This window comes from Rissa tridactyla, chromosome 8 (genome assembly GCF_028500815.1).
Source record: "Rissa tridactyla isolate bRisTri1 chromosome 8, bRisTri1.patW.cur.20221130, whole genome shotgun sequence".
NCBI classification, from domain to species: domain Eukaryota; kingdom Metazoa; phylum Chordata; class Aves; order Charadriiformes; family Laridae; genus Rissa; species Rissa tridactyla.
This window is the reverse complement of record NC_071473.1, coordinates 42106707-42134692: the sequence shown is the minus strand read 5'-3', so window position 1 is coordinate 42134692 and position 27986 is coordinate 42106707. Positions and strand designations below refer to the sequence as shown.

The following is a 27986-nucleotide window of genomic DNA, read 5'->3' as shown; positions in this document are numbered from 1 at the left end:
AGGGGCCGCGCGGGCGGGTTGCCGGGTAGATCTCGCGTGACTTGGTTGCGAGCCGCGGGGTGCGCGAGTGGGAGCGGTGCCTGAGGCGCGGGGGCTGTCGGGAGGGAGCACGGTTGGCCGCGGGGGGCGGCTGAGGTGGCGTTGGTCGGGTGAGTGCTGTGAGTGGGATAACGGGAGGGAGCCCGGGGGCGACCGGCAGCGCTGCGTCTTGGCCGCCTGCCCGCGTTAGACTGCGCCTGGGGAGGCGTTGGGCGCTCCGGGGACTCTGTTCCTTCCTGACTGGGTTCCTGGGCTGGCTGAGGAGCGGGAGGTGAGGGTGGCGGCGGTGCTGTCCTTAGCCCCGAGAGGAGCGGGGGGAAGCCGGGCCTTTTCCCCGCCTTAGCTCGGCGGTGCCCTGTGGAGGGGCTTCTCGTAACGTCGTGCCGCGGTGCCTGGCGCTGTCGGTGGTGGCCGCCGTGTGACAGCTGGGGAAAACTGTAACACAAGCTCCCTTTTAGGGGGAGAAGCTTTGGCATCTGGCGGCGCGGGCTTTACGGTAGCCGGAGAGGCGAGGGGCACCTCCTGGGGCTTGTTCCCGAGCCCCGCGGAGGGGCAGCGGCGTTGAGCCGAGGGGGCAGAGGCAGGGCCCGGCCCGGCTCCTCCCGGCGCTCGGCCCGGCTTGTCCCTTCGGGCGCGGCCCGGCCCTTCTTTTGAACGGCTTCTCGGCCGTTCCACCGCCCCGGGAACGGGGCAGGCTGCTTCCGTTCACCTTTCGGCGAGCTTTGCTTGCATCCTCCTGCAGTGGCCGCCGTTGTTTATCTCTGAGTTGAAAATGATCACTCCTGTCACACAGTTTTGTATTGTATAGTTCTTACAACGGGGAGGGGATTTTTTTTTTCCTGGCTGCGCAAACACAAGCCTTAATGAAAAATTGGAGCCAGTAATGCCTTAATCAGCGCCCTGTTTAGGTCCTGTGACCTGGTGGGAATGAACTGTCATGCTGAGTATGGATGACAGTGTTGCAAAGGCTTCACATTTAGATAAGGTCATAGAATATCTACTTAGCTATCATAGCAGTAGAGACTAGATAATACTGAAGGGGAACTAAGCCGTGAAACTGCTTTCTGTACTATTCTGAGGGGATGCTTTGCAATTTTAAAAATGTACTTATGTGTATCTAACTGTAGCTTTTCATGGGCTCCTCGATTACATAAATACCATGTTTGTTTTGGTTTTTTTTTAAATGTGTACTTTTAACCTGAAGCATGGGAGGTGTCTTCCAACCTAAATGAGTCTGTGTTTCTCTGCCAGAACTTCTAATTAAGAAACTGTTGTTTTGGACTTTGAGTAGTTTTGGGCTATATGCGGGAAGGGAGCAAATGTTGAAGTCATATGAGAAAAGGTGTCTTGCTGTCTTGTCTTTTGTCTAGCCTTGTAGTTCCATGCTGTCTTAAGAAGTTCCTGTTTTCTCATTGGTCCCTTTGATTCTGGCCGTCTATAAATGCGATCATTTTAGTAGACCTTAAGATGCAGTGCTGCTGCTGAGGTCAGATTATCCTGCATCTCCAGTCTAGATAACTCCACCAAAGGAAGCTGAAAGCGTGTGCTAGATTTTTTTTCCTACTATAAAACTTTTGAAGTACCGTAGTTCAAAAGGGTTTTAAGATTAAATATATTACACAAAATTAAAATTCCTACATGCTTTTAGGCAGATTACCGTGTATTATTAGAGCTAGGTGAAACTTGCTGTTGAGATACTTCTGCTGAAAAAGCCTGTTCAGAAGAATTAGCATATACTTTCCATTAAAGTGCTAAGTGGGGGAGGAGGGGAAGCAAAAATAGATTTGGAAAGCGGGAACTTAATTTTCATGCTGGGCTCTTTGCTATTTCTAAACAATAATTTGACCTTGAACTATTTTTTCATTTCCTTTGTTACTGAGAATTTGGCTATGTATACCAGCCATGCTATGCAAAGAAGTAAGTTGAGCAATAATAGTTGACTATGATGCATTGAAGCTAATACTGGCTACTGGCTATGTCTTTTGTGGCTCTTTGCTTATTAGAAGATGTGGAGCGTCTACGTACTTCGGTTTTTATTGTTACGAAATGGGATAATGATTCTTTGCCGAGTTCTGTGAGACAAGCCAGTAGCTATATAACACTGATGATATTTTTAAGTAGTTATAATGCCTTGGGCTAAGGAAAACACTCTTGTCTGGTACTGTAAATGTTCTAGTTGCGTTCATAAACAACTAGTGATAAGTGAATGTTATTTTTTTAATTTTTAGTGGCTTTTTACTACTGTTTGAGGTGCTGCTTCATTGGAAAGGTAAGATATTTAGTATACATATGATTCCTCAGTCTTCCAAATTTGTGAAGTCACTGTACTTCTTAGGCCTTTCAGATAGTTACAACATGAAATGTAGCAAATTACAGAGAAGTAAGTTCTTTAATATTATATACTATATAAATATGCCCTTATTTTCACTGTTCCTAAGTTGATCTAATGAACTTTATCAACAGTTAGAGTTGCTTCTATCTGTATTTCCCATGATGGCACTTAGAACCTATCTGCTAGAAAGCCATGTCTCTTAAGCACTCTGTCTCCATTTCCCTTTATTAAATGATACTTCTGTTGAGAAAATTATCATTATGGGATTAATTCCTTTGCCTTAATCTCTTAATGGAGCAGGGTGAGGATGCAAGCCCTTAACAGTGCTAACTGCAATATTCTTTCAAATGCTTTGCTGACTTGTTACAGCAGCATATGCCAGCTTAGTCTGGTTTCTCACTTGCAAAAATTACTCATTGCCTGATTTTTCAGATCTGCCTTCTAAGAAATTAAATGTTGTAGATTAGTAAGCAAATATTTGCACTGTGCTGCTAGAGCAAGAGAAAAATAAGCCTCAGTTCTACAGTAACTCGTTCTTACTAAAGGATGTATAGTAGAGAAATCTTCTACCACTTACCTTTCAGAATTTTAATAATTGGATGTTAAACAACATAATATGTAAAGAGAATATGGAGTTTTAAGAAGTCTTTCAGTATTTCCTTGGGAGATTAGAAAAAGTTTATTAGATGTTGACATCTCTCATGGTTTTCAGGCCATAGCCTGATGATTACTGAAAACAACTAGAACATTCTGGTAGATGTAATTACTGAGAAACAGCTCGTTCAAATGATAACTGACAAGTCAGAAAACTTTTTTTGTATAGCAGGGATTGTCACAGACTTAAGTAGTCGTGAGTTCTGGGGAAAAAAAAAAAACCACTTTTTTTGTTTGTTTGTTTTTAATCAAGTATTGTGTGTATAAAGGAATCCTTACTTCTACCAAAAGATACTCTGTATTTCTAAATTAGCTAGTTCAGGCATTGCAAAAGCATAGATGTAAAAGTGTGGAGCTCACCAAAATCCTCTGCATAAGCTAAGACACTTCAGTGCATGCTTGCATTGAGTTCTATTGTTGGATTGTTTGGAGGTTTAGTACACTAAACACCTATATAGGAAGAGTGATTACAGTCTCAAACTGTCAGAGAAGGATAACCATTGTGATAGCTTTACATCTGCCCACTGTGCTTTCTGCAATTCTTTGCTGGTGTGGGGAAATTTGCAATCGATTTCTGGTGATTTCATCACTTTGTGAGATTTGGATGAACTGATTCAGTCCTAGCTGTCAGCTGGTGCTCCCACACTGGCAAAGGGTGTCCAGGATCTGCAACATCATCAGTAGAAAACTCCCTTAAGTAACTACTGAGAGAAGATTCAGTACATGCTTTATATCCAAACAACTGTTGATCTGTCATGAGCTTTCATATTTATTACACGTGCAGTGAAGTAGTAATTACAAATTTCAGATCCACAATTTGGATCTGAAAGAGAATGTATGGGTGGAAAAACAGTTAATATTAAAGCATAACTTAAACTGTCTACAAAATCTAGAGAATGCTCATAATTATGTTCTCTTTTGAGAGAGATGAGGGTCAAGGGGAACAGTTTTTAGGATTGAAATAGGCAGTTGAGAAAACTATCACTGTGCAGAATTTACCTACCCGGGATGATACAAGTGGTGGCTGTGTTGTCTTAGTCAGCAAATATTCCTATTATGCTTCATTCCAGAAAAATGCAGAGGCACGGGTTGCTACTAAGGAATTGGAAGGGGCAGGAAAAAGTATTTGTGTAGGGGATGGGAGTGTTGAAGAGGAAGGGCAGCCCATTCTGCAGCTGCTCTCACATCTGCCTTCACTCAGTGATGATACTTGCCTTCTGGGGGAAGGACAAGAGTGAACTTGCCCCTTAAGCCCCTAACTGGTCCCCTGTGTACCAACTTTTATATAGTAAGCTTCAAAAACCCCCAGGTCTTTGTGGGTTTTGGCTTACATTTGGTCATGCTGCTTTTCTTAGCAAAAATGTTTTGCTATATTAAGTATTTGAAGAAAAGCTGTGTAAATATTGTAGATTCTTTAGAGCACTTGTCTTGCAAATTTTACTCATGTGAATCGTATTTCATATGTATCTGATTTCAAGCTAGAAGTGGGTTGAAGCTGCTGAAAGAAAATAGAATAGTAAAATTTAAAAGGGAAGAGGGGCGTCTTTGCCCCAAGATTTCTGTTGAAGTCTACCAGCAAATTTCATTCTGGTCTTGAGGACAGTTGAGCAGTAAAAGATTAACATGACTAGCCTCTGAAATTTTGACTAGTTTACAGAAGGCTATCAAATTGCATTAGGTGTGTCACAAATACAGAAGTCTAAATCAGAGAACATTTACTTCTTCCTTAAATACAACTGAAGTATGCAATGAGACAGTGGATCACTGTGTAGAATGAATGTAGTGCAAAAAGGCAGCTGGATAATATTAGTCAGCATGATAATGTGGTCATCAGTCTTCAGCGTCCTACTCGTTCAAGGAGGGTGGATGTTTTTGTGTGGATGTCATGGGAAGGAAAGTTTGGAGAGCCCAGAGAGTTTGTTTGCTGTTAACATCTGCAAAACTCCTCCCAGATGGTGGAGAGTGTGAAAGGCCTTGTTTGAAATAAATTGGTTGATGGAGCTTAGCATGGAAGTTGCACATGAATGGGGGTTAAGAAGGGCAGAGATGGGGACTGAGGGACTGTTAAAGGGAGAACAAATAACTATTGCAATAGTAGCTGTAGGGGATAAAAGTGTCTACTGTATTTCTCTATCAGCAGAACACTGGAGAATGTGCATTCAAGTCCTGTTAATAAGTGTGTAAATACATATTCTGTTGAATTAAGGCGGTAATGTTCAGAATTCTCCTGTCAAAATGGGAAAGACTTAATTACTTTAAAGGGATTGGTGTATTTCCCTATTACATAGGCCTTTCTGATATTGTTTAATTGCAGCTAGTGTCTTTATTAGTTAATTTGTGACTCAGAGCACCTTATTTTTAAATAAATTGTACATATATCACAGAGTCAATTAAAAAAATGGCAAAGGTAAATATCTTCTGAGGGTGAGGAAGGAAAAATGGAAGAGATGCTTTAGAAGCTCTAAATGACTAATCCCTTCAGTCCATAAAACCATGATTATGACACGCTTATCTAAACTGAAAATCCTCTTAAACTTTATTGTAAGGGTTACACATGTGTTTTGGGAAAAATAAATGTTTGTAGTGAAGTTTGTGAATGTGTAAGGATATTTATTAGGCACCTTAGAGAAAGCTGTAATCCTAACTGCCACTTCAGTATCTGTTGGTGGTTAAATGTATCTTTGTGTAATCATCAAAAGCCCAGTTGTATTTAAAAATGAGCCCTCAATAACAATGCTGCATAGACATGGAAAGATATGAATGTTGTTGGGTTAATCTCAGATATCACTCAAAAAAAAAATTAGTGATGTGGATGTCATGATATGACTTGATCTGAAGAGCAAGAAAACAGGAGGTTCCATAAGGTTAGCTTAAACAAATTAAAAAACACATACACCTGTAAACTTTTGGCTGTGGATTGGTATTTTCTGCAGAAAATATAAAGAGGGGATCTTTTGTTTACTTCGTACAGGTTGTTGCCTGTTAGGGTTATGTCCTATGAGCGAACTGATTCTATTTAATGTTTTCATTAAATAGTCATGGAAATGGTAATTTCTGTTTGCAGGTGTCCTCTAATTCACTGCTATTCTTCATACTGCATTTTTTCAGAAGGGAGAGGTAAAAGGTTAGAAGAAAATATGTTGCTTTGTACAGTGAAATGTCTTTCTGGGACTTGCTGCCATGTGAAGTTAAAACTTTTATTATGAGTTTGAAGGAAAATTTTCATGAAACTATAGAATTTCTATAGTTTGTTAGTAGAATAGATGCTGAAATTTGCCATTGCTTTAAAACATCACTGTAGAACATCTAGACATTTTTCTGCTTAATTGTTCATCTTTCTATGTTGTACCTTCTTTCCTAGCACTATTTAACCTAGACGAATAAAGTCATTTAAAGAGATTAGCTGCAACGTAGGTTTATCAAACTTCAATCTCCCCCCTCCCATCTTCTTTTTCCAAAACTCTTCTAGGTTGACTAAGGGCAGGGGAAACCAACTAAGAAACCTGATTTGAGCTGTGGGATGTGGTTGAAACATTTGAAAGACTAAATAGCAACTATTTTGACTTCTATTACAGCAGGTTCTGATAAATATAACTAGGACTGCCTGTATTTCTGTCTTCTGTAGGTGAACAGAAGTATATTCTTATTGTTTCTACTTAAATCAAGTGAGTTTAGGTGTCCTGGCATATGTTCTCCTCCCAGTTTAAACAGAGTTGTTCTGACATCTCCTTATGAAATTCCTGTCTATACAACGGTTCAGTGCGTGTGCTTTCAGCCTTGTGTGTGAAACTAGCTGTCTGAATCAGAGCAGCTGGGTGGGATTTTGACGAGCGCGTTCTGGAAAAAGCATCTAGTGTGACCATCTCCTTTTGCTTATGTAAGAAGAGTGTGGTCACATGTCCACAGCAAAAATGTGTGCACCTCCTTATTTGGTAATGCATTAATAACCTTCATCTTGTTTGAGTTTAATAGCAATTAAAAACAATACAGTGTAGCCGAGTCACTTTTTCAAGCAGATTTATTTGTTTTGGAGTTCCTTTCTTCACCAAGACTGAGAAAATAGGTTATTTTCTGCTGGAAACTATTAATTTCTGTCATTATTACAGGAAAAAAATAACCAAGTAGAGTGTGGATAAGGATTGTGCAGGCATCTTCCACCTACCCTTCCCCCTCTTACATGTGACCCATAACTATGATCAGTGTCATGTTTAGTCAGTGTTTTTCTCTTAGCTGTTCTGTTTACCGATAGCTTTTTAACTATGCCAGAAAAAAATCTAATACTTTTGCAAGAAGAAAAAATGCCTTGCAGACATGACTTCTGTCTTTCCTTAATTATGGAACATGAGTGAAGTAGTGGTACAATTCTAGACGAGCCTATCGCTCTTCAGTATAAAGCTGTAGAGCATCTTCACTGTTAGGAAAATATTTCTATAATGTGTTATGTTCCAAACTGGCAGTGTGTTGGGGCCGTTTTTATTTATTATTATTATTATTGAAATAGAATGATTCCAAATACTTAAGTGATACGCTGAGAACCATTGGAAAGAGAGACTTCAGGTTCAGATCAGGTCATGTCTGAGTCATGCCAGTGCCAACTTCCCAGAGATTTTTAGCCAGAGCTAACCTGTAAGGACTGTCTTTATTCTACAGGTGCCCTGAATTTTGTGGTGCTGCCTCTTTGCTGAGACAACAGGTTGTTAATTACATTGTTTGGTGGAAGAAACCCCTTAGGATTCCTTTGCTGTGAATGAAGGAATTGCTGCTATAGTTAAGGCAAAACACCAATAAATTGTTATAGATGGCAGATACCCTCCCTTTTCTACAGGTGAAAGGCTAAAAGAGGAGCTGTTGTGTGCTACTTCTATTGAAATAGATATTAAATGAAACAGTCTGCCCATCCTAATGTTTCCTGGTTGATAAGGTAGTTGTGATAACTAACTTTAGGTTGCACATTGAGATAAACACATTTAAAATGCCTTTTAAAAAAATGTTTTTCCATTCCAGTTTCTTGAAGGAAAGTCAGCAAGGGTTATTGTGGAAACCAGCACTATTTTTCCATTGTCCTTTTCCTGTTAATCAGTACATAGCACTACTGTTAGGTCACAGGAGTTCTTCTGCATCAGGATTCATTTGGTGGAAGAACTGGCAGGGAGCCAGTCGCAGTTCCCAGGGTCTGAGCTGGCTGGCCTTGTGTCCAGTCTCAGCTAGCCCAGAGCAAATGTTACTTTGGTTTGTGCCAGCTGGCCCTTGACTGTGGGGTGGAGAATACTGGGCTGTAGAAAGAGTAGCATATGAGCTGGTTATTCTTTGTACTTGTAGGGAGATTGCTGCCCCTTCTGTGCTGCAAGAGTGGGGCTGCATCCATCGAGTGTTAATGTCAAATTAAGCCTCACTTTTACTGAAAACGGGAACATTAGAAACATCCTTACAAGTGTTACTAAACACCTGTTTTAAAAAAGTCTGCTTATTGTAAACAATACCTCTCTTTATTTCACTTAGATGGAAAACAATACAGATAACCTTAATATCCATTGCTTATTTTCCAAGGTTTGTATAATAAACAGATATGCAGGTAGGAAGATGAGAGTAGAGGTCTACACACTTTTCAGTTGGTTTTTTTTGGGGGGTATGTGTTGAATTATCTTAGAGCCTATAGGCAACTGGTACTTTTTTTCATGAGAACAGATGGAGAGGTGGCAGGAGAGAAAGAGACAGGATGGTTGCGAGTGGTACCCTGGACTGTAGTTTTAAGTCAGTTTCAAGTAATATGCCTCTAGTGTATGTACATTTAAAAAAACCAAAACAACAACAAAACACCAACCCCCAAAAAACCCAAAACAAAAAAGCCCCCACCAACCCTCCTTGGCAGTACTAATAAATGAGTTGAATCTTTTTTTAAAAACATACACCAAATAATACTCCGGTTACAGGACAAGGAAGCATGCTAGGATAAAGAGTACTGAAACACTTCTTTTCTGTTAGTTGAAGCAGATTTCCAACGCTTACAGTTGGACGGGATTTGCCTGTCACTGAGGTTGATTACATAGTGCCAATGCTGCCATTTTAAGCTTCTGTGTTAGCAAGCGTTCATTCTTTAGAACATGGAAGTGGCTGAATTGCACTATATTGAGATTTTCATGAATCTAATGAGGGTGCTCATCTAGAGAATGCTGGACTGGTTTTCCATTAAGTGGTCTGTTTAGCCCCGTAATTTGCATTCAAAAGTGGCCATAAGTAGATGCTTCAGGGAAAACTGGAACAGAGTAAAGGCTTGGTCCTCTTTTCCACCTTCCTAGCATCCAAATATTTGCAGCTCAGGGAATTCCGGCTCTGACTTCTCTGCTGAGAAACTCGCAGTGTATCTCTTCTACAGTATTTTTTCAGTGTCCCACTGAAAACCATTTTTGAGTTTTCAGTGTCCTTTGACAGACAATTCTATCACTTGTAGAACTTCTTAATTTTATTGTTGAAACTGGTTTCTGCTAGTTTCACATAGTGGCTCTGGCTTAGATAGGAGTATGAAGAGTTCATGTCTCCTCCTCCTTTCTCCATCATTTGTAGACCTCTGTGACTTCTGTCTTTTTTACAGTCTGAAGAACTCAAGCCTCCTCAGTTGTTTCTCGTGTGGAAGCACTTTCTTGTCTTTGATAATCTTTTATGGTTCTTCTCTGAACACTTAAAAAAAATATTATAGTTGGTTTTGGGGAGTTGAGGGGAACAGACCTACAGTGTTACAGTATAGATGTACTATCGGTTCATATGATACTATACTGTTCATATGATACTATAATAATGCTTTCTGTTTTGTTCTCTATTCCTTTCCTAGTAAGTCCTAACACTTCTTTTGCTGCCTTTTTTTTTCTTTTTTTTTTTTTTTGCTACCAAGCAATCTTATATTCTTTTTGACACTGATCAGAATTAATCAGTATTTCTTTTGCCTTTTCGTTTTGCCTTTTTGCCTTATCTTAGTATGTGGTATACTATTCATCCTGAGAAAAGTGTAATATGGAAGACTGTGGCATATGTATAACCAATAAAATATTCCTATGTGACAATATTGAAAACATATTTAGTGTCTGAGTATGTTACCACTTGAGAATCTGAAAGACTTGTATTGCAGCAGTATATTGTTTCTTAAAACAATTACCAGAAAGGCTATAAAACTTAAACATTAATACAATCAAATTAAAAGCAACTAGTATTGGAGGGAAACAGTGAACAATTATGAAGCCTTAAACTGTTCATCGTAATTAACATCTTTGCTTGTCATTTAACCAACTTGGGAAGGTTGGTGGCATGGGAGAAACCTGACTGCTACAGTGTGATAAATGTGTGATTAAGTCTAACTCATCATTTGCATACAGGCTGTTTCAGGACAGAATTCCTCGAGTCTTGGATAAATTCCTGAGTGATTAGTAGTTAAGACAAAAATCCAGGCTTGTTTTACATAAAATTGAAAGGAAGAACTTTAATTACTATATTTTTCTGCTTTCTATGCCCCAAACTGATAACTTAATAGTAAATTGTGCAGAACTTGTCAAAACAGAACATTTCCGTGGAGGTAGCAGAACTTCAGCTTCCTTATGAATTTGATTATATTTTTGTAACAACAGTGAGAAGATATTTTTCCTTACCAACACAGTACACTTTCCTATATAGATGTTTACAAAAGTATGTATGGCAACAATGTCCTTAACTACTTGAAGTTTGTAATAGTGAGTGTGGTAAATAGGCGTAGTCAGTAACATGAGGGAACCTGTTAAATGTTTTGCATGATTGGCATTTTTCCTGGTTGACCAATCAACTTGTTTTGAGGAAGAGTCCTTTTACAGAAATTTATGTGGGTGGGTATTGAAAAGGACACTGGATCTAAGTAAAGAATTGAAAAGCGCTTGTGGAATCTGTATTCTTTCAGAGGAGGGAAGCCTTAATCTATAGATGAAAATACTTCGTGTGTGTGTTGCTTTGTGTGACCATACTTTGGATGTTTCCTTTTGTTTTTCTAAGTGCAAGTCTGGTACTTGACTGAAGTAGTTGATCACGCCATTGTGAAGTAAGGGGGGTTTAGCTGCTTTTTCATCTATGCAATACCTCATAGCTGAGTCCTAGAAACTTTGCGTACTTGCAAGAAGATGTTCATTCCCCCTCGGAGGTGGAAAGTTAAATTTGGAACATTCTTCCAAGTGTATTTTTGTTCTTCATGTATAGCAGAGATTGTGACTTGGTAGACAGGAATCAGGTATGAGAAAGCAATTCTTTATGTTAATGACATGTAAATTTGCTATGTTGTGATGAAGGATCAGTGTGCATGTGTGGCTAGTGTCCTAGTCGTGTTTTTGAAGATAGTTGTAACCATGTATAATATAAAAACCACTTGAGATTTAAATCGGTTTATTTTCTTTTTCTAGTATTGCTTGTACTTCTACATAAGTCGTAATTTATATATAGTGAGAATAATGATTTGCTGAAGAGAAGAACCCAACCCTAGAACTTAATATAAAATAAACAAAAGTAAGTTTTAATGTGGAAAATATGATGGACGTTTTCAGTTGTACATAGTATTTCTAGCATTTGGTCTACCATTACCAAAGTAACAAGAAAAAGAAAAGTAAGTTTAAAAAAAAAAAAATTGCTAACAGTGCCTGCTGTCTTGTCATGTAGATTTTCCAAATAAAATTGAAGGCTGCATGAATCACAGGCTTAAGAATTCATTTTGAAAGTTCAGAAGTGGTAACAGTATATCTCTTAGTGATAGCAGTGTGCATTTTGAGATTTAACATTTGAACTTGAGCTGTAAATTCATGTCAACTCTGGAATGTATATTTAAAGTAAGCTTACCCACAGAAGACCTTAGAAATGTGTCCTTTGGCCTGTTGGTAGGAGCATAACTTCATCTTTATAAACTTTATTTTAAAGCAGATACTGCCAATATAAAATAGAAAATATTTTTGTTGATGCTAGGGCTGGTATAACTTAAATATAGTGAGTTTAATTGTCTTGGATAACTTTCTATTCTGCAGTTTAGTTTAATATCTCTTCTTGAATCAAAAATAATCAGACCAGATCTTTCTGGACAACACTATCAACTTTTAAATACAGAAAGTGTAGTAGGTATGTGTCCTATGAAGTACTATTTCACAGTGACTTAGCTATATCTCTAATGGAAGCCAGATATTTTTGTAAAAGATGACTATACCTGTTCCACTACATTTCTTCCTTTTTAATCTGTGAGGAATCAAAGTCAACAGTTGCCAGTGAATTGCATTAAATTGCACTGTTGCATGTGCCTCAGGAAAGAAATTATGATGTGTGTAGCACTCAGATTGGCGTAAATAGTTTTGTGTGCATTTCAATTTGAATTTTTTAAAAGTAAGTGTGTCTCAAAGACACAATGTATGCAATATGAAAATATAAGCGTGCCTAATTACTCAAGTATGCTATTCAACAAAATTAATGTCACTGTCTATTATAACTTTGTAATTCTATTAATTGTTTTAAGTTTTTATGTGGTATTTTACTTTCTTGTAAAATCAGCCCCAGAATCCTTATGTACTATAAACTTTTTACTTCCATCACAGTAGCAGCATGTTTGTACAGAGAACTGAAGTAAGCATTTGATAAATTTGGGTAGTTGCTTGTGTATGAAGTGCGTGACTAGACGAAGCTTTTGTTTTAGGGCCATGGATAGATTAGAAAGAGCTCTGCAGGTTTCACATTGCATTTTATGTTAGATATATAAAAAAAATTATTTGTTCCTTCTGTTGTAAACTGTAAAATTTATTTCTCTATATGAGACCAGGTACTGAATATTTCTGTAGTGAAACTCTAATGCATTCATGAATGGGGTTTGCACGTACAGGGTCTTATTCACAGTCCAAAAGTATAAACGTAGCTCAGTCAACAGCTACATACAGTTAAAAATGGTGGGGAGAAAAGTCTTTGTTAAAATTTTTTTCTCTGGGAAAACAGTGGGGGATCTTATACGAAATTTTACTGCTGTACATGGATGTGCCTTTCTTCAAAACATTGTAGATAAATGTCAATTTATTTCATCCATTAAAGTGGGTTTGCAAATATTATGATACTTAATTGTGAAAGAGTTTTTTCTGGGGAGGAATTTGGCTCCTCTGCCTTGACATTTATGTGCACATGTATATTTATAGTTGTGATCTGTCTGGAATTTGCCTTTGTGGTTTTGTTTGCTCTTTAACTTGTTCTGTGATCTAGTCCTGTCTTTTTCAGTTTTGTTTCTGAAGTTTAATAGGTGAGAAATGCAGAAGAAATGGTTTAATTTAAAGGAAATAATGAGCATTTTTATTCAACTTCAGATACTTCAGGGAATAATGACACAGTTCTGCTAGAAGCTTTTCCTTAAAATAACCTTATATTGGTGCTAATTCATGATTAATCTAGAACTTGATTTCAGTGTGTCTGTTATTGTGAATGTTTCCTTGTCTTTATCTTAATTTCAGTTATTCTTACGAAGGCTTCTTTAAAGAAAGCAATTAATTCAAAGTTAATATTATGAATGCAACTATTCTAAGAGCTGGAAGTGGTATGACCTTGCTCCCGCTGTTCTGCCAAAGTTGTTATGTGTAGCAGTTGTCCACATGTACGTGAGTTAAACTGTGGTTGTTCAGAGAGACTAATGGGAAAGATATTTTAAAAGCAACAACCACTTTACTGAAATACTAACTGAATGCTGAATAGGGTAGTCAAACTCAGTCTCAGAAGTGAAGGTGAACTGTTGAAGGAACAATTTTCAGCTTTCTAGTGTATATTTCGTAGACATTTTTAAATTAAAAAACTGAAGTCTTGTATTACAAAAGTTAGTGTCACTTTCTTGTTTTTGATCAAAGAACATAGAAAATACTCTGCAGATAAGAGTGGGCTTATATTAGGCAAGTTCTATATGGTTTAAAAATTTTATTTGGTCTTCCTGAGAATTAATAAAATATTTTAATAAATTGTGTATTTGGCTTTTTAGTAATTTTATACAGTTGAAGACGCACAGATTTTTTTCCCCAATCAACTTTAAAAAGCTTGAACTGAAATCCTAAAAACTTAGCAGCTAACAAGTCCCGAGGAATATCGCACTGAAAGATCCGTATTCTAGCAGAATTCAGAAAATAACAGAAAAATATACAGAATTTATTTGAAAATTAAACATAACGTTTGGAGTGGTATATTGTGCCAAAGATCTGGTCTTTATTAGGTACATCTTGTAGATAAACAGGTGGATAAAAATCTTTGCTTTGCTTGACATTTTAGTTCTTTAGCATGATACACATAGCAATAAATAAATAAATAAATGCTTAAAACCTGCTCCTGTGGAAGCGTGCTTGTTTTCACTGGTGTCTACAAAGTGACAGGCCCCATGAAAGTTTATGGATGTGAAGTGGACTGAATCAGAGTAATATGTTCAAACAGCTAGGATTCTTCCATCATAGAAGTCTTGTATGTCAGATGCCTCTGTAATATGTGAAATTTTACATACTACACAGACATCTGAAATACTCTCCTATTTATGTCTGCGCCCACCCTCGAATAAGGTATTTGGGAGGAAGGGCAGGTTCTACTAAAGTCAGAATTTTGCAATTAATTTTTTTTTTGTAGTATTGTGAATATTGAGCATAGTTTGGAAGAAAGTTGGTTTACAGAATTGAATACAAGCAAAAGCTTCATAGATACCATTTGATAATACAATGATGATAAAAACTTTTTTCTCTGTATGCCTGAAATGGAATGCAGTTGTTGTATTTGAAGACTGTGTAAACAAAGAGCTGATGGTTCATACCTATATATAGGTATATATGGTTCATTGATTCATAATGTGATATATCAGTCAGAGAAATGTTGATGTGGTAGAATGAGGAAGAAAGGTAACTAATTGGTGGTGGGGTTTTTTAATAGCATTTTTGAGGTGGTGTCACAGCCAAGTGCATTGCTTGATTTGTATGTCTAAAAAGTTGCTTAGCACTCACTCAGGGGCACTCTTAATCGAAGTCTTAGATTATGGCCTTAACTATTTTATGGATATGTAGGTTAGTGGCTTACTTCTGCGAGGCTTGAGTAAGTTGCAGGATGCACTTGTACTGATGGCTTCTCACAGCCGAGGCCACCCTTGGCTACATAGGATCTATTGGGTTCTGTGCTCTTAATGCTCCCTAAACAAACCAAATCACAGCAACCACCCCTCTTTGCAGTAAAAGTCCAAATAAAGGGTGAGCATGCATCCCAGTATGCTGCAATTAGAACTGTGGATGAGCAGATGTGCAGAGAGTAGAGGTGTCTTGTGGTACTTGGACACAAGGTGTCAATCTCTGAAGTAAGTGGTGACTGAAATGCAAGGACTCTTGTGCATGCTAGTCTTTTAATTTAAAAAAAAAAATCACTATTTTTAAGATAGTCTTATCTCTCAATCTATTACAAATTGTCTAAAGAACTGGATAAGCATCGGAGAGGAACTGCAGCCAAAAAGATCTTTACAAAAGATCTCTGATTATATGATAAAAGGAAGGTCTTAACATGGAAGAAAAAGAAAGAACGTGCTTTCTAGAAGGAGGTGCTTCAATTATCCCATCATCTCTTAGAAGATATGAAATTCCAGACTGTAAATTCATTCTGACGTGAAGATCTCATGCAGGGTAGGATGTAGAAATAATGTATCTGTTGCTGTACATCTCACTCAGAATCTTAAGTAATTTCATTTTTAGGGAATAATTTACCTAATTAGGGTATAATTTGGCACTTATGCCAGAATAGCGTGTTCTCCTCTGTAGGGAGAGAAGGATGCCTGAACACTTACTCACTGTGATTTTCAGCAAAAAGTCCCAGTGTGACTTTGTTGTTGTTACCAGGATTTGTTCTGTAAGTTTTGACATTCAAGAGGAAGAAACTTTCGATTTAAGAAGAAGTCCTGACTATTGGGTTTTTTAATGAAACCTGTGAAACTAATTACCGTGTTTTACAAAATGGGGAGGGGGGAGCACTAAGCCTGGCTAATTGCAGACCCTTGAGTATTTTTCTGATATTTAAAAGAAGAGGTAAGTGTTTAATATAATATTCTCAAAGGGAGACATTTTTAATACCTTGTTTTTTAAGCGAGCGTATGCACCCTCTGCCCCTCTGGTGGACCAGAGGTCTTGAAAAACTTAATGAAAAATACAGTCCTGAAACTAATCTGAGCTATCGCTTTTTTGACAATTCTATTGTGCTGACAATACAGTGACACATATATCATGGGGTCCTTATCAGACCCTCACTGGTGGGAATACTTCAATTGATATCAGTTACAACCCCACCAGTGGTTGCTCAAACCATATCATGGGAGTACAGCTGAGCGTAATAATTCCTTGTACTGCTAGTTTTGCAAGAGAATTTAGTGCTGCTCTAAGTCTTATTCTGTCAATAGTGATGAATTTTGTTTTTTGTTTTTGTTGCTCAGAGTTGTAGTAACTGCTTTGTTTGGATGGCAACTTGTCATATTTGCAACCATTTATTGAGTGTGGTAAAGTTAAACTGCCCATTAAAATGTGTATGTAAAGTAGCTTCTTAGGGAGTGGTATTATATTTTGTATTAAATCCACTGAAGTCCTGCTTTAATTCAAACTGTTGTACCTACTGCTTTCAGAATTCCATTGTGGAGAAAATATTAAATTTAGGACATGGGTCTACAAGAATTTGCCTGAAATACTAATAGTAAATTAACAAAAGGAGCACCCTTTAAAGAAAGATGAAAAGGGTGATTAGTTAAAGAATAGCTTTATTCCATGTGGAGTTCAGCTACAGCTTCCTTCTTCAGCTGTAAAGATAATTGATTCTGTAACCTTGTGGCTCCCAATGTTCCAAAAATGCAAGTAAGTCCCGAGAGACTTGGTGGCAAGGGTAGTCGATTCCTTCTTTCAATACCCTTTGGCCTCTGTTGCATTTGAAATAATAACTACAGATATACAAAAGTTCTTGCTTTCTTAAATATTGTGATGAAATCTTTTCTTTGTACTGCTCTGTCTTCATCTATTCCACCCCTATTCCAAGAGGAAATTTAAAAGAAAATAACTAAGCAAATCCTGGATGCATTGAGGGAATCTCGTCAATTCTGGTGCAGAAACTGGAAAAGAATAGATATGATGTGAGGAATAGAGGGATGACACATATGTGGTGGCTTGTTTTTGGTTTTGTTTTTTGTTTGCCTTTTTAAAAAAAGTCACAAATCTTTTTCTAGTACTCTTAAGGAGAAAATTTCTTTCTCTTCTCATCAGGCCTCTTTTAAGTTAGAGCAGGTTCTGGAAAACACCTTCAAATATAATGTTCCCTGAATCAGAAGGTTAGTGTGCTCCACTTGAGTTTGATAGTCCCTTGACTGTTACATGCTACTTTGCTTAAACTTTGTTATGGTTAGAAGGAAGGCAGTTCAGCCTAATTGTCTTCATACGGGTAATGTCATAATTGAGCCTAGAGAGGTCTTCCTACAGCAGGTAGCTTCTAGGTATGAGCAAAACTGGCATATTAATACTTTGTTCCAGGGAGGAGTATTTTTCAAGCTATGCTAATCAGCCGTGAAGTTTATCACCATGCTGACAAGTAAGGATGATTTCTTGACCTATAGCTTTTAACTGAGACATAAAAGAAATCTTGCAGGCTGAAATGTCATGCCATTCCCTCTGCAGAGCATGAGAAGTACTTCAGTAGTAAAATTTTCACTATGTATTATAAAACAAATGTGTGAGAACCAGGTATTTTTCCACTACTGTTGTCTCATGAGGTGAAAGCTATTTGCTTCTGTAATAGTCTTGATGTTGCCTCTTGTGTAGAAGTGGGGAGGAAACGCAGTTTTGGTCTGCTTTGAGTGGCTTGAGTTGTTGTAAATTGAGTGATATTTTTTCCTCCGATTTGATTTGTTACTGCTTAATAATAAAGGTCTGCAGTCAACTCTGGTTGAGGGTGGCTTAATTTTGTTTTTAAAGAAATTAAGTTATGTTTTCTGATGCTTTGTAGTTAAGGTGGGTGTAAAATACTTCGTACTCTGCTGGAAAGGGTGCAAATCCATGTTGATATATTTGGAAAACAGTTACATGTGCAGCTGTCTCTATAGAAACTGTGAAGTAAAATGCTATAATTACTTTATATGGGCTACTGCATTTCTCTTGGGACAGTTATGTCTTTAGAGCTGACTGTATCACACTATTAAACCTTTAAACTTTCTAGTTGTTTGAGAAGGGAGGAAATAGAAGTTCAGCATTTTCTCTGTGTGCGTGTGTTGTGCGCGTGTGTGTGTGAGAGAGTGAAAGCTGTGCAGACTGTTTCAGCTGGGGCAGTCGGGGAAGTGACGTCCTGTATTATTTGTCGTTCTAGAAAGAGCGGAGACACGTACTGTAGGTGGGAGGACTCTAAAGAGGGCTGTGTTCTGTCCACTGTGTATAATTATTTATAAATGAGCAACAGGGGAAGGAATGAAATACGGAGAAGCTGTCTAGTGTTTCTTTAATGTATCGGGGAGTTTGTTGATTTATAACAGTTCTGTTTGTTTCAATTCCAAATTTGATTTTTATTTTTCCTTCTCTAGCATCTCTACATTGCTAAGACACTGGACACTGCTTTCTTTATAGCAAGGAAAATCTGAATTCTTCTTACACTCAGGATGGGGAAAGATTATTATTCTATCCTGGGAATTGAAAAAGGAGCTTCTGACGAGGATATCAAAAAGGCTTACAGAAAACAAGCACTTAAATGGCATCCAGATAAGAACAAATCTCCCCATGCAGAGGAAAAATTCAAAGAGATTGCAGAAGCTTATGAAGTGCTGAGTGATCCCAAAAAGAGAGACATTTATGATCAGTTTGGGGAGGAAGGTATGTATATCTCTGTTATGCTCTGATTGGTCACTTTAATTGTCTTGAATGAAGCAAAATAAACATAGATGATGCATGAAAACATGGTATGTATTGATTTTTAGGCAAATGTATTTGTACTGCTTGGAAGTTTGACTCATCAGCTTTTTAAATGTAAAATGTATTGCACAGTTTTAATGCTGATCTAGTTTTAATTTCTTATTTTAATGTGTTTTTATGTTTTTTTTTAAAAAATTACAGATACTTGACAGGCAAAAAGTTACTGAATTGAAAAAGTTTGTATGACCCGTAAATAGCTTTCTGCGATATCTTACTGCTGTCTTCCCTTGCCCTAGGACTTTTTAAGGTGCGGTTGGGAAGATATTTATTCTTTTCTTAAATTTTTGCTAAAGGACAGTCTGCTTGATCTATGCAGGACAGTCCTGAGCAGAAGCCCAGGTGTCCAGTCTGTAGTTGTCCTTGGCTTCTTGCCTGGAGAGGAAAGAATTTGGCTGATGTCATGAAATACCAGAACAATTTTTTAGCTTTAATTGTAAACAGTGATAACATGCCAAGAGAATGAGGCCTCAGAAATGTCGTATTTATCCTAAAATGGTTATCTGGAGAGGATGAGGGTTGTTTTATTTTTTTACCACCGTGACTTTCAGTCTTAAGATTGAGCAATAGAGGAAGTCACTAACATCCCTCCCCTTTAATGTATGGTGTCAGAAATTCCACATGAAATGATTACTTCTGTTGTGACAAGTAGGTCCACTCATTGCTGTTCACTCAGGGACAAGTTTTTTACTAATATAAGGAAGGAAACCTAAATAGCAGTACTTTGGGGAAAATTGTGGGTTCTTATCAACACATAATAAAATTCGGTCCTCTGTTATCTGTAAGACTTAATACAATTGTTAACAACCATAAATTAACGTAGAAGACCTTCATCTTCTACAGAGGATGCAAGTTTTCTGTCTTTTGTTCCAATGCATGTATTTAAAGCTTTAGTGCTGTTACTGAAACATTCTAGGAAAAAAGTGTTTATGTAGATAGCACAGCAGACCTTTGGGTCTTTTGCCTTCTTGCACTTCTTCCTTCTCACCCCCTGCTTCCTTTCTGCGTATCATTAAAAACCTTTTTATGTGGTGGATTCATTTGCATTTTCGATTCCTCTGCAGCAGCTCATCATAACTATTTTCCCAAAATAACAAGGAGTTTGAATTAAAGCATATAAAGCAATGCAGCCTTTGGCATCCTGGTATTGTGTACTTGAAGACAGAGGTTCAAAACATAGATTTCTTTTTATTTGGGGCATAATATTAAACCAAGATGTGAATTTTTAGAATGGTGAATCTGAAAATACTTCCTGGTGCCTCAATTGCTCTCAAAGCTCTTCGGTTGCATTTGAGAGTGTAACTAGGAGTTGTGAGGGAAGGGCAGGGATTGGGGTGGGAGGAAGGAAGAAACCTCAGTGTTTTGACAGCCAGGAACTTGATGTACCTTCAATACCAGCTTTTGGCTAGCTATTCTGGGAGGTGTCCTTCTTCTATCACAGATTAAATCCCCTGATCTGCTTTTTTGACATTAACAGTATTGCAAAAGAAGGATTTACTACATGTTGCTAAGTAATTTTAAAATGGTCTGGTATTGAGATGGGGAAGCATTCTCATTCTAATGTCTTACTTGGTTACCGTTGATAACTGATACTAAGCTTATGCATGGAAGTTCTAAAAACACTGAGCTAAAAAAGTCCCAAACCAACCACTTCCAAATTGAGGGAGTGCATGCTTCATTAATATAAGCCTTTACACTGTTATGGCTATGGAAGTAGGATAGCAGCTGTAGTGCTGAGCTGCTGTAAGATTGGAAAAAATAAAAAAATAAAAAAGAGTAACCAAATGTAAGTTTAGAAATAAAAGTCTTCTAAGACGACTTTCAGTCTTTCATCTTAAAAGTTTGAGAGGGTATCCAGAAATGGTCAGTGCAGGAGAGCACTAACTACTACAGCGAAGTACTTGGAGATCATCTTTTGGGAAAGAGGCATTTAAGAAAATTGATTTTTAGCTGTGTTTGGAATGAGAAAGCAGGAATTAAAAGGGAGTGTCCAGTGTGAATTGTAAGGGAACTCTTATCCGGAAGAAATGAGATTTAGATCTGTCCTTGTGGAAGAGAGAAGAGAAAGAACAAAGCTATTTGAGAACATTCTGATTTTTTTGCACAGAGATGGTGACAAATATGCAAGATTTCTGTACCCAAATGGGCCGTAGGAGCTTCCAAGCTGTTTTTATTTGTGTCTGGATTGAAAAGATTTCCCAGGTTTCTTACCTATTTTATATCTTAGAAATGCAAGCTGTCATAAGTTTGGGATTCTGAATTGAACGTTAAGGAAGTATATAGCTGCTTGACTATTGGCATGTTACCTTTTACTCAAACTGAATTGCAGGAAGACAGAGGTAAAGCTAACTAATACTGGGTTAAAGCTGAGGTATGAAGACTATGGAAAACGTTGCATGTGATACTGCATAATTTTCCCAGAAGTGATCTTGAAGCAACTCCCACCAGAGTGCAGCACAAAAAAAGATGAAGTCAAGCAGACCTGTCTTCTGTTTTAAGATGCTAATTCTTTGAATAGCTGGCTTCAATCATATGAAATAAAATTGGCAATGTCAGAATACTTGTCTTCTGAAGTAGAAGCCATTCTAGAGCTTCAGAAACATTGTTGCTGTTCAAGCTATTGAATTACTAGTTGGTACTCCATAGTCTGATGGTGAGTCCTCATTGAAAAGGAGACCTTTCACACTACTGCACACATTATTGACTCATCAGTTCTGGTATAATTACACTCCACAATAGGAAAGCTTATACTAATATTCCATTTGTTTTTCACTTCGTTTATTTGTGTTGTTTAGGTCTGAAAGGAGGAGCTGGAGGGCCTGATGGACAGGGTGGTACCTTCCGGTACTCCTTCCATGGTGACCCACATGCTACATTTGCAGCTTTCTTTGGTGGCACAAATCCTTTTGAGATCTTCTTTGGAAGGAGGATGCCTGGTGGCAGAGACACTGAAGACATGGAGGTGGATGGTGATCCCTTTGGATCCTTCACTAGTTTTAGTATGAATGGGTTTCCAAGGGAAAGGAATACAGTTGGTAGCCAGTTGCGTCGTAAACAAGATCCCCCTGTAATCCATGAACTTAAAGTGTCATTGGAAGAGATCTATCATGGCTGCACAAAAAGGATGAGGATTTCACGTAAAAGGCTTAACCCAGATGGTAGAAGTGTCCGAACAGAGGACAAAATTCTTACTATTGAGATAAAAAGAGGATGGAAAGAAGGCACCAAAATCACTTTTCCAAAAGAAGGCGATGAAACACCGAACACAATTCCAGCTGATATTGTTTTTATCATTAAAGATAAACCTCACTCTCACTTCAAGAGAGATGGATCAAATATTATCTATCCTGTTAAGATCAGCTTAAGGGAGGTAAGGTTCTCTTTTGGTAGAACTCTAATAAATGTTTAAACCTGTTACAATATGATACAATGGCTACACTGCACAAGCTGTATGGCAGCAGTAAAGTTTTGGATGGTGGTGGTGGTTTGTTTGTTTTTTTTTTTTTTTTTTTTTTTAAGTAATGTTTTACTCTTGTAAAGTCAGTGTGTGGCTGCAGAGCACAGTTATTTATAGTGAAAGCATTAGCTATTTTGATAAAAATGGAGTATTATTTCAAGCTGTTCGCTATGGAGGTGGAAGAGAATGAGGGTGGAAGAATAAGAGTAAAGGTCATACTTTACCTTTCTAGCTAAATATGTATTAGGCTGAAGTAACAAACACAAATACAATCAACAAATACATCCAATGTAGTATGCTTCTTACTACTGTGATATGATTGCTACTTCTGTAGGACAAAGTAGAAATGTATTAAGTATTTTCACTGCCAACAAATTCTAAGTCTGCCTTTTTATGTCATAAGTTATTTCAGTGTGATTTCAAAGTACATAGAGATTGATTTCATGAGGATAAATTATTGTGAACAGGTGTTATAGGAGCTATAAATAATAATAAAAATGGTGTAGCTTTTAAAAATTCCGTTACAAGTCAAAACACATTGGCTTTCAAAAGGAAAAATGAGACAACTGGGCGGAGTTCTTAAGAGTCTGAAGCTTTGACGTGGTCATTATTTAAAAGATAATGTAGTGCTCTGTGTGTTGTGTTTTTTCTTAATTAGCATTAGGTGGAGAAATAAACTCTTGCTTGCATTATAAAATCTTTGTGTACATTATGAGCTCCCTTCTTAAAGGATTCTTAACTAAAAGTACATCTGAAGTGAGGTAAAGCACCTAAAATGAGATGAAGGAGAGAGAAAAGACAATATTTAATGCTGATGTGGATAATCTAGTTCCTTCATAGATAAAGCCTATTTAGACTCATTGCACTGTTATGTAAATTGGACATTATCACTATAGACATAGTGTACTGAATCAGGTGAAGTTGGAGGAATGAAAATGTTATTATCAAAGATCCTAGTAATGAAAACAAACTATTGGATAAAGCAGGAGAAAGTCTGTGATGTTTTAGTTTTGGTTCACCAAAATAGTTGTTTGCTTTTCTCTGAGCCTCACAAATGCTCACCTAAGACAGCTGTGGAATTTGGTATGCATCTGCTTATAGATACTTAAATGTTGTTCTGCTATTTGGTATAATATGGGTTGATGATATATTAGAGTAAAGCCCTGTGCAATGTAAACAAACAAACAAAAATGGAACAGGACTCAAAATTTCCAATGGAAACTTAGAAGCTGGACATCTCTAGAGAAGTATGAGTGAAGAGTTCGCTCTCTGCTCAACTACCTTTTTATTTGATAAAGTTTTTGAAGGATATATAAGCTTAGTTACTCTCCAGTGGCCACTGTGTGGGTTGGTAAATTCCATGATATTCAATGACAAATTGAAGCCCTTCCCTTTTGAAGAGAGGGCACTGTGTTTGAATTTTAACATCTCAGTAGTGCACAGTGGAAATACTTTTTAGAACGCTAGTTTTTTCTAAATAATCCAAATTCATTTGTAAGTACAAATAATATTCTGACCAATTTCTTTTTTCTCCTGATACAATCTTTCTTTAGGCTTTGTGTGGCAGCTCTATCAATGTGCCAACGATAGAAGGAAGAACCATACCCATGACAGTAAATGAAGTTGTCAAGCCTGGGATGAGAAGAAGAATTATAGGATATGGTTTGCCGTTTCCCAAAAATCCTGACCAACGTGGAGACTTAATTATAGAGTTTGAAGTAATTTTCCCAGATAACATTTCTCCAGCGTCAAAAGAAGTACTTAGGCGAAATCTTCCAGTTTCATAAAACGAAGACTGTGTATGTCAACTGTTTAACTAGGACACTGGAAATGCAGAAGACTGGCAAGTCTGTGCTTTAAAAGTGCAATCTGTAACAACTAGTGGAATATTTGTTTTTTTTGTTTTGTGGGATGGGTGGGGGGGAATACTGTAATGCTGCATGAGAAGAAAAGGGTTAAGTACAAGTCATACAGATGACTTCTGCAGTAAAATTTACAGGGAAAACCACTCATTTTATTTTACATCTTCCTAATCAGAAAAGTTTATTCATTATTTTGCCTAATGTAAAATGTAGTTGGTTTTTACAAAGTCAGTGCATATTTCTGATACAGTACTTGAGCCTTCAAGTACTTTATTTCTTGTATCTCTATGGCATCTATAACATTACCAATTTATACAGAAATTGGAGATAGAAGTAGAAATAAACAAATGTATAGATATTTTAAAGAGCAAAACATGAAAGATGTAATTTTGGTATGTTGCCTTCCACTGCACAAAGCATAGGCTGGGAAAGTCAGCTTGGACTCCTGAACCACTCCCTAGTGGAATGAAGGCATTTTCTTTATTGCCCCAGAATCTGAGGACTGCATTGGGAGTCTAGCAAAGGGCATGTGGCTTGATGAGCAAGAGTAGCCATTTGCTATGGGATAGTTCCTCAGCCTTCAGGAAGAACAGCAAGAAGGGATTCTACAAGTACATAAAGAGCAAATGGTGGGTCTGCTTTCAAATGAAATAGGGCATGGAAACTGGTGACAAATGACGTGGAGAAGGCTGAGGTGCTCAGTACCTTCTTTGCATTAGTCTCTACCAGTGAAACAAGCCTTCAAGAATTCCAGGCCCCTGAGACCAGAGGGGAAGTCTGGAATCTCAGTGGTGGAGGACCAGATTCGGGTGCACTTAAACTGGAAGTCCGTGAGCCTGACGGGTTACACCCCTAGTGCTGAGGGAGCTGGCTAATGCCATTGCAAGGCCACTCTTAATTATCTTTGAATGGGATTGGGAGATGTTCTGGTAGACTGGAAAAGAGCAAATGGCCTCCTGTCTTTAAGAAAAACAAGAAGGAGAATTCAGGGAGCTACAGGCTAGTCAGCTTCACCTCAGTCCTTGGAAAGGTGATGGAGAAAATCCTCTTGGAATGCATTTCCAAACAGATGAAGGACAAGAAGGTGATCAGGAGTAGTCAGCATAGATTTACAAGGGGGAATTGTGTTTGACCAACCTCGTTGCCTTCTACAGTGAGGTCACAGGAGAATAGTCCATGTTGTCTACCTTGACCTTAGTAGACGGACTGACAAATTACAGATTAGGTAAGTGGAAAGTGAGGTGGATTAAACACTGGCCAAATGAGTGGGCACAAGGGGGTGTAATCAGTGGCACAAAGTCCAGCTGGAAGCAAGTCAGTAGTGGTGTACCCTAGGGCTTAATACTGGGGCCAATACTATTCAACATCTTCATTAATGACCGGGATTATGGGATGGAGCGCATCCTCAGCAAACTCACAAATCATATAAAACTGGGGAGAGTGGCTGGTAACACCAGATGATGTACCGCCTTCCAAAGGGACCTCAATAGGGTGGAGAACTGGACAGAGGATTCTCATAAAGTTCAAGGGGGAATGCAAAGTCTTGCTCCCTGAGGAACAGCACAAGACACTAGTACACCCTGGGAGCTCACTGCCTGGAAAGCAGCTTTGCTGAGAAAGACCTTGGGGTCCTTGTGGACAACAAGCTGACCGTAAGCCAGCAATGCACCCTTGTGGCAACAACAGCCAAAGCTTTGCTAGCAGAGTGAGGGAGATGATCCAGTGATGAGGATGCATCTGGAATACTACGTCCAGTTCTGGGCTCCCCAGTGCAAGAAGGATACATACTTACTGGAGCAGGTCTAGCACAGGGCCATGTATGACAGGCTGACCGAGCTGGAGGTTTTAAGCCTGGGGAAGAAAAGGCTTGAGGGGATTTTACCACTGTGTATAAATACCTGATGGGAGGTAATAAAGATGGGGAAGCCAAGCTCTTCTCAGTAGCTCTGAGACATGGTCCTGGGCAACCTGCTGTAGCCTAGCACCCATGCTTGAGCACGGGTGTTGGACTACGTAATCCCAAGAGGTTCCTTCCAACCTAAATGATGCTGTGAACTTGGACTTAGCACTTTTCACTAGACAGTGCTATGGGCCATGTCCTGCAAATGAGGCTTAGCCCAAAGATGGGTGGTACTGATGGGACAGCGTGAATCCCTAGGGAGTAGGTCTATGCTTGAGTGGAAAGATGCACAAAGAACACTGTAAAAGCATTTAGCTAGTGCAGGTATTTGAAGTTCACACTGATCTTGAGTATTCATTATTTTCAAAGGCTGAACTTTACTCCCATGAAGAAGGAAAAGCCTAGGTCCTAGCTAAATGAGAGTTTGCTTAAGACACAAAGTGGGATAGGGATTGCCCATAAACTTTCACATGCTTGAACGGAGTCTTTTTTTGAATACAAATATGAGCTACTTGTCTTTAGGGTTAAAAGGTGTATAGGGAAATTGAAAGCCCTCTGTAATAGTCTAGTTTTATACTACAGTAATAGGGCTGGTTCCCTTGATTGCGGCATGATTTTGGTGAAAGAAATGCCTTGCAGGCGTGCTTTATTACTTGAGTTTAAAACCATAATACAGTGCTTTAACAACATTTTCAAAGTTTTTTTTTCATATTTTTCTTCATAAGAAAATATGTAAGACTTGCTGTCAGCCTTTTGCCTGTGGAAATTTAGTAGTTACCTGCTCTGTAAGGTAGCTTAAGAAAAAACAGTGTTATCTTCATATATGTGATTTTCTGCAGGAAAGTAAATCATATGGAAGTTGGGATTTAACTTACAATAACTTTTTAATGAGCACAAGAAGAATCCCATTTCTGTTCATCAAAGAAATAGAACTTCTGGGAGACACTGTTTGAGTCAATTTTTCAACTGCAGATCTCTTCATACAGTGTTAGTTAGTTGTAGTCCTAAATCTACAAGAAACTAAACAATTGCTGGAGCAGTATCACAAAAAGAAAGAAATTGCTGCTTAGTGCTTACGCGTATTGTTAACACTATATATTGTTTGTTCAAGAAATTCCCATTTCAGTATGTTCCGTATTACATTTCTTATGTGGTTTTTAAGTAAAAAATGTAAAGTTGGTTTTTAACTTTCTCTTATCTTTTGTTATGATGGCAGATGCTATAAGCTACACAACTTTAAAAGCATATCATCCTAAAATACCCGTTTGTCAGTTTAAAAGTTAATGGAATTGAGCATTTTGTAATCCAAGATATTGTAACCATAGTCTAACTTGTTAAAAAAAAAAAGTTACAGCAACTAGAACTATATTTTGTAACCATCTTCAGGTAAGAGGAGTAGTGTTAAATTGAGGAATTGCAGTATCTTGTGTATTTAGAGGTATGTATATATATATGTATAGCAAACTAAACTTTTCCAACTGTTTTCATGCTCAAAATACAGAACTATAGGACTGGTATGAAATGCTTGTATTTCTTTTCTTATGGAGAAGTAACAAAGTATATGTTGCAGAAAATAGCTTGTGGAATTACTTCAAAATATGAGTATTAATATCTATCTAATCCAGGATTCACAAAAATTAATATTTTTCTAATCAAAAAAATGTACTTAAAAGCTATGTTTTAAAAACCACTTGATTATTTAATAAAGGCTACTTGGGAGAAGGAGGCAAATACTCGGTCACCTACTATATCTCTAAATACTGAAATACATGGAAATAAATTGGACATTGATGAA

General features: G+C 37.9%; 1 protein-coding gene across 2 annotated transcripts; it reads left to right on the top strand.

Moving 5' to 3' along the window:
* Positions 1 to 8: 8 nt before the first annotated feature.
* On the top strand, positions 9 to 27986 carry DNAJB4 (DnaJ heat shock protein family (Hsp40) member B4). Of its 2 annotated transcripts, XM_054212111.1 has the most exons (5): positions 9 to 149; positions 2268 to 2308; positions 18591 to 18876; positions 21768 to 22342; positions 23983 to 27986. In XM_054212111.1, the coding sequence occupies exons 3-5, from the start codon at positions 18666 to 18668 to the stop codon at positions 24214 to 24216; spliced, it is 1020 nt and encodes a 339-aa protein (XP_054068086.1). In that variant the 5' UTR covers positions 9 to 149; positions 2268 to 2308; positions 18591 to 18665; the 3' UTR covers positions 24217 to 27986. The 2 variants fall into 2 exon arrangements, with proteins under 2 accessions (XP_054068086.1, XP_054068085.1); XM_054212110.1 differs by lacking the exon at positions 2268 to 2308.

Bases quoted from the DNA above. Each gene is read 5' to 3' on its own strand.
- DNAJB4 (XM_054212110.1), top strand. From the start codon at position 18,666: ATGGGGAAAGATTATTATTCTATCCTGGGAATTGAAAAAGGAGCTTCT. The intron at 18,877-21,767 runs GTATGTATATCT...TGTGTTGTTTAG, and splicing joins TGATCAGTTTGGGGAGGAAG to GTCTGAAAGGAGGAGCTGGA. The intron at 22,343-23,982 runs GTAAGGTTCTCT...ATCTTTCTTTAG, and splicing joins TTAAGATCAGCTTAAGGGAG to GCTTTGTGTGGCAGCTCTAT.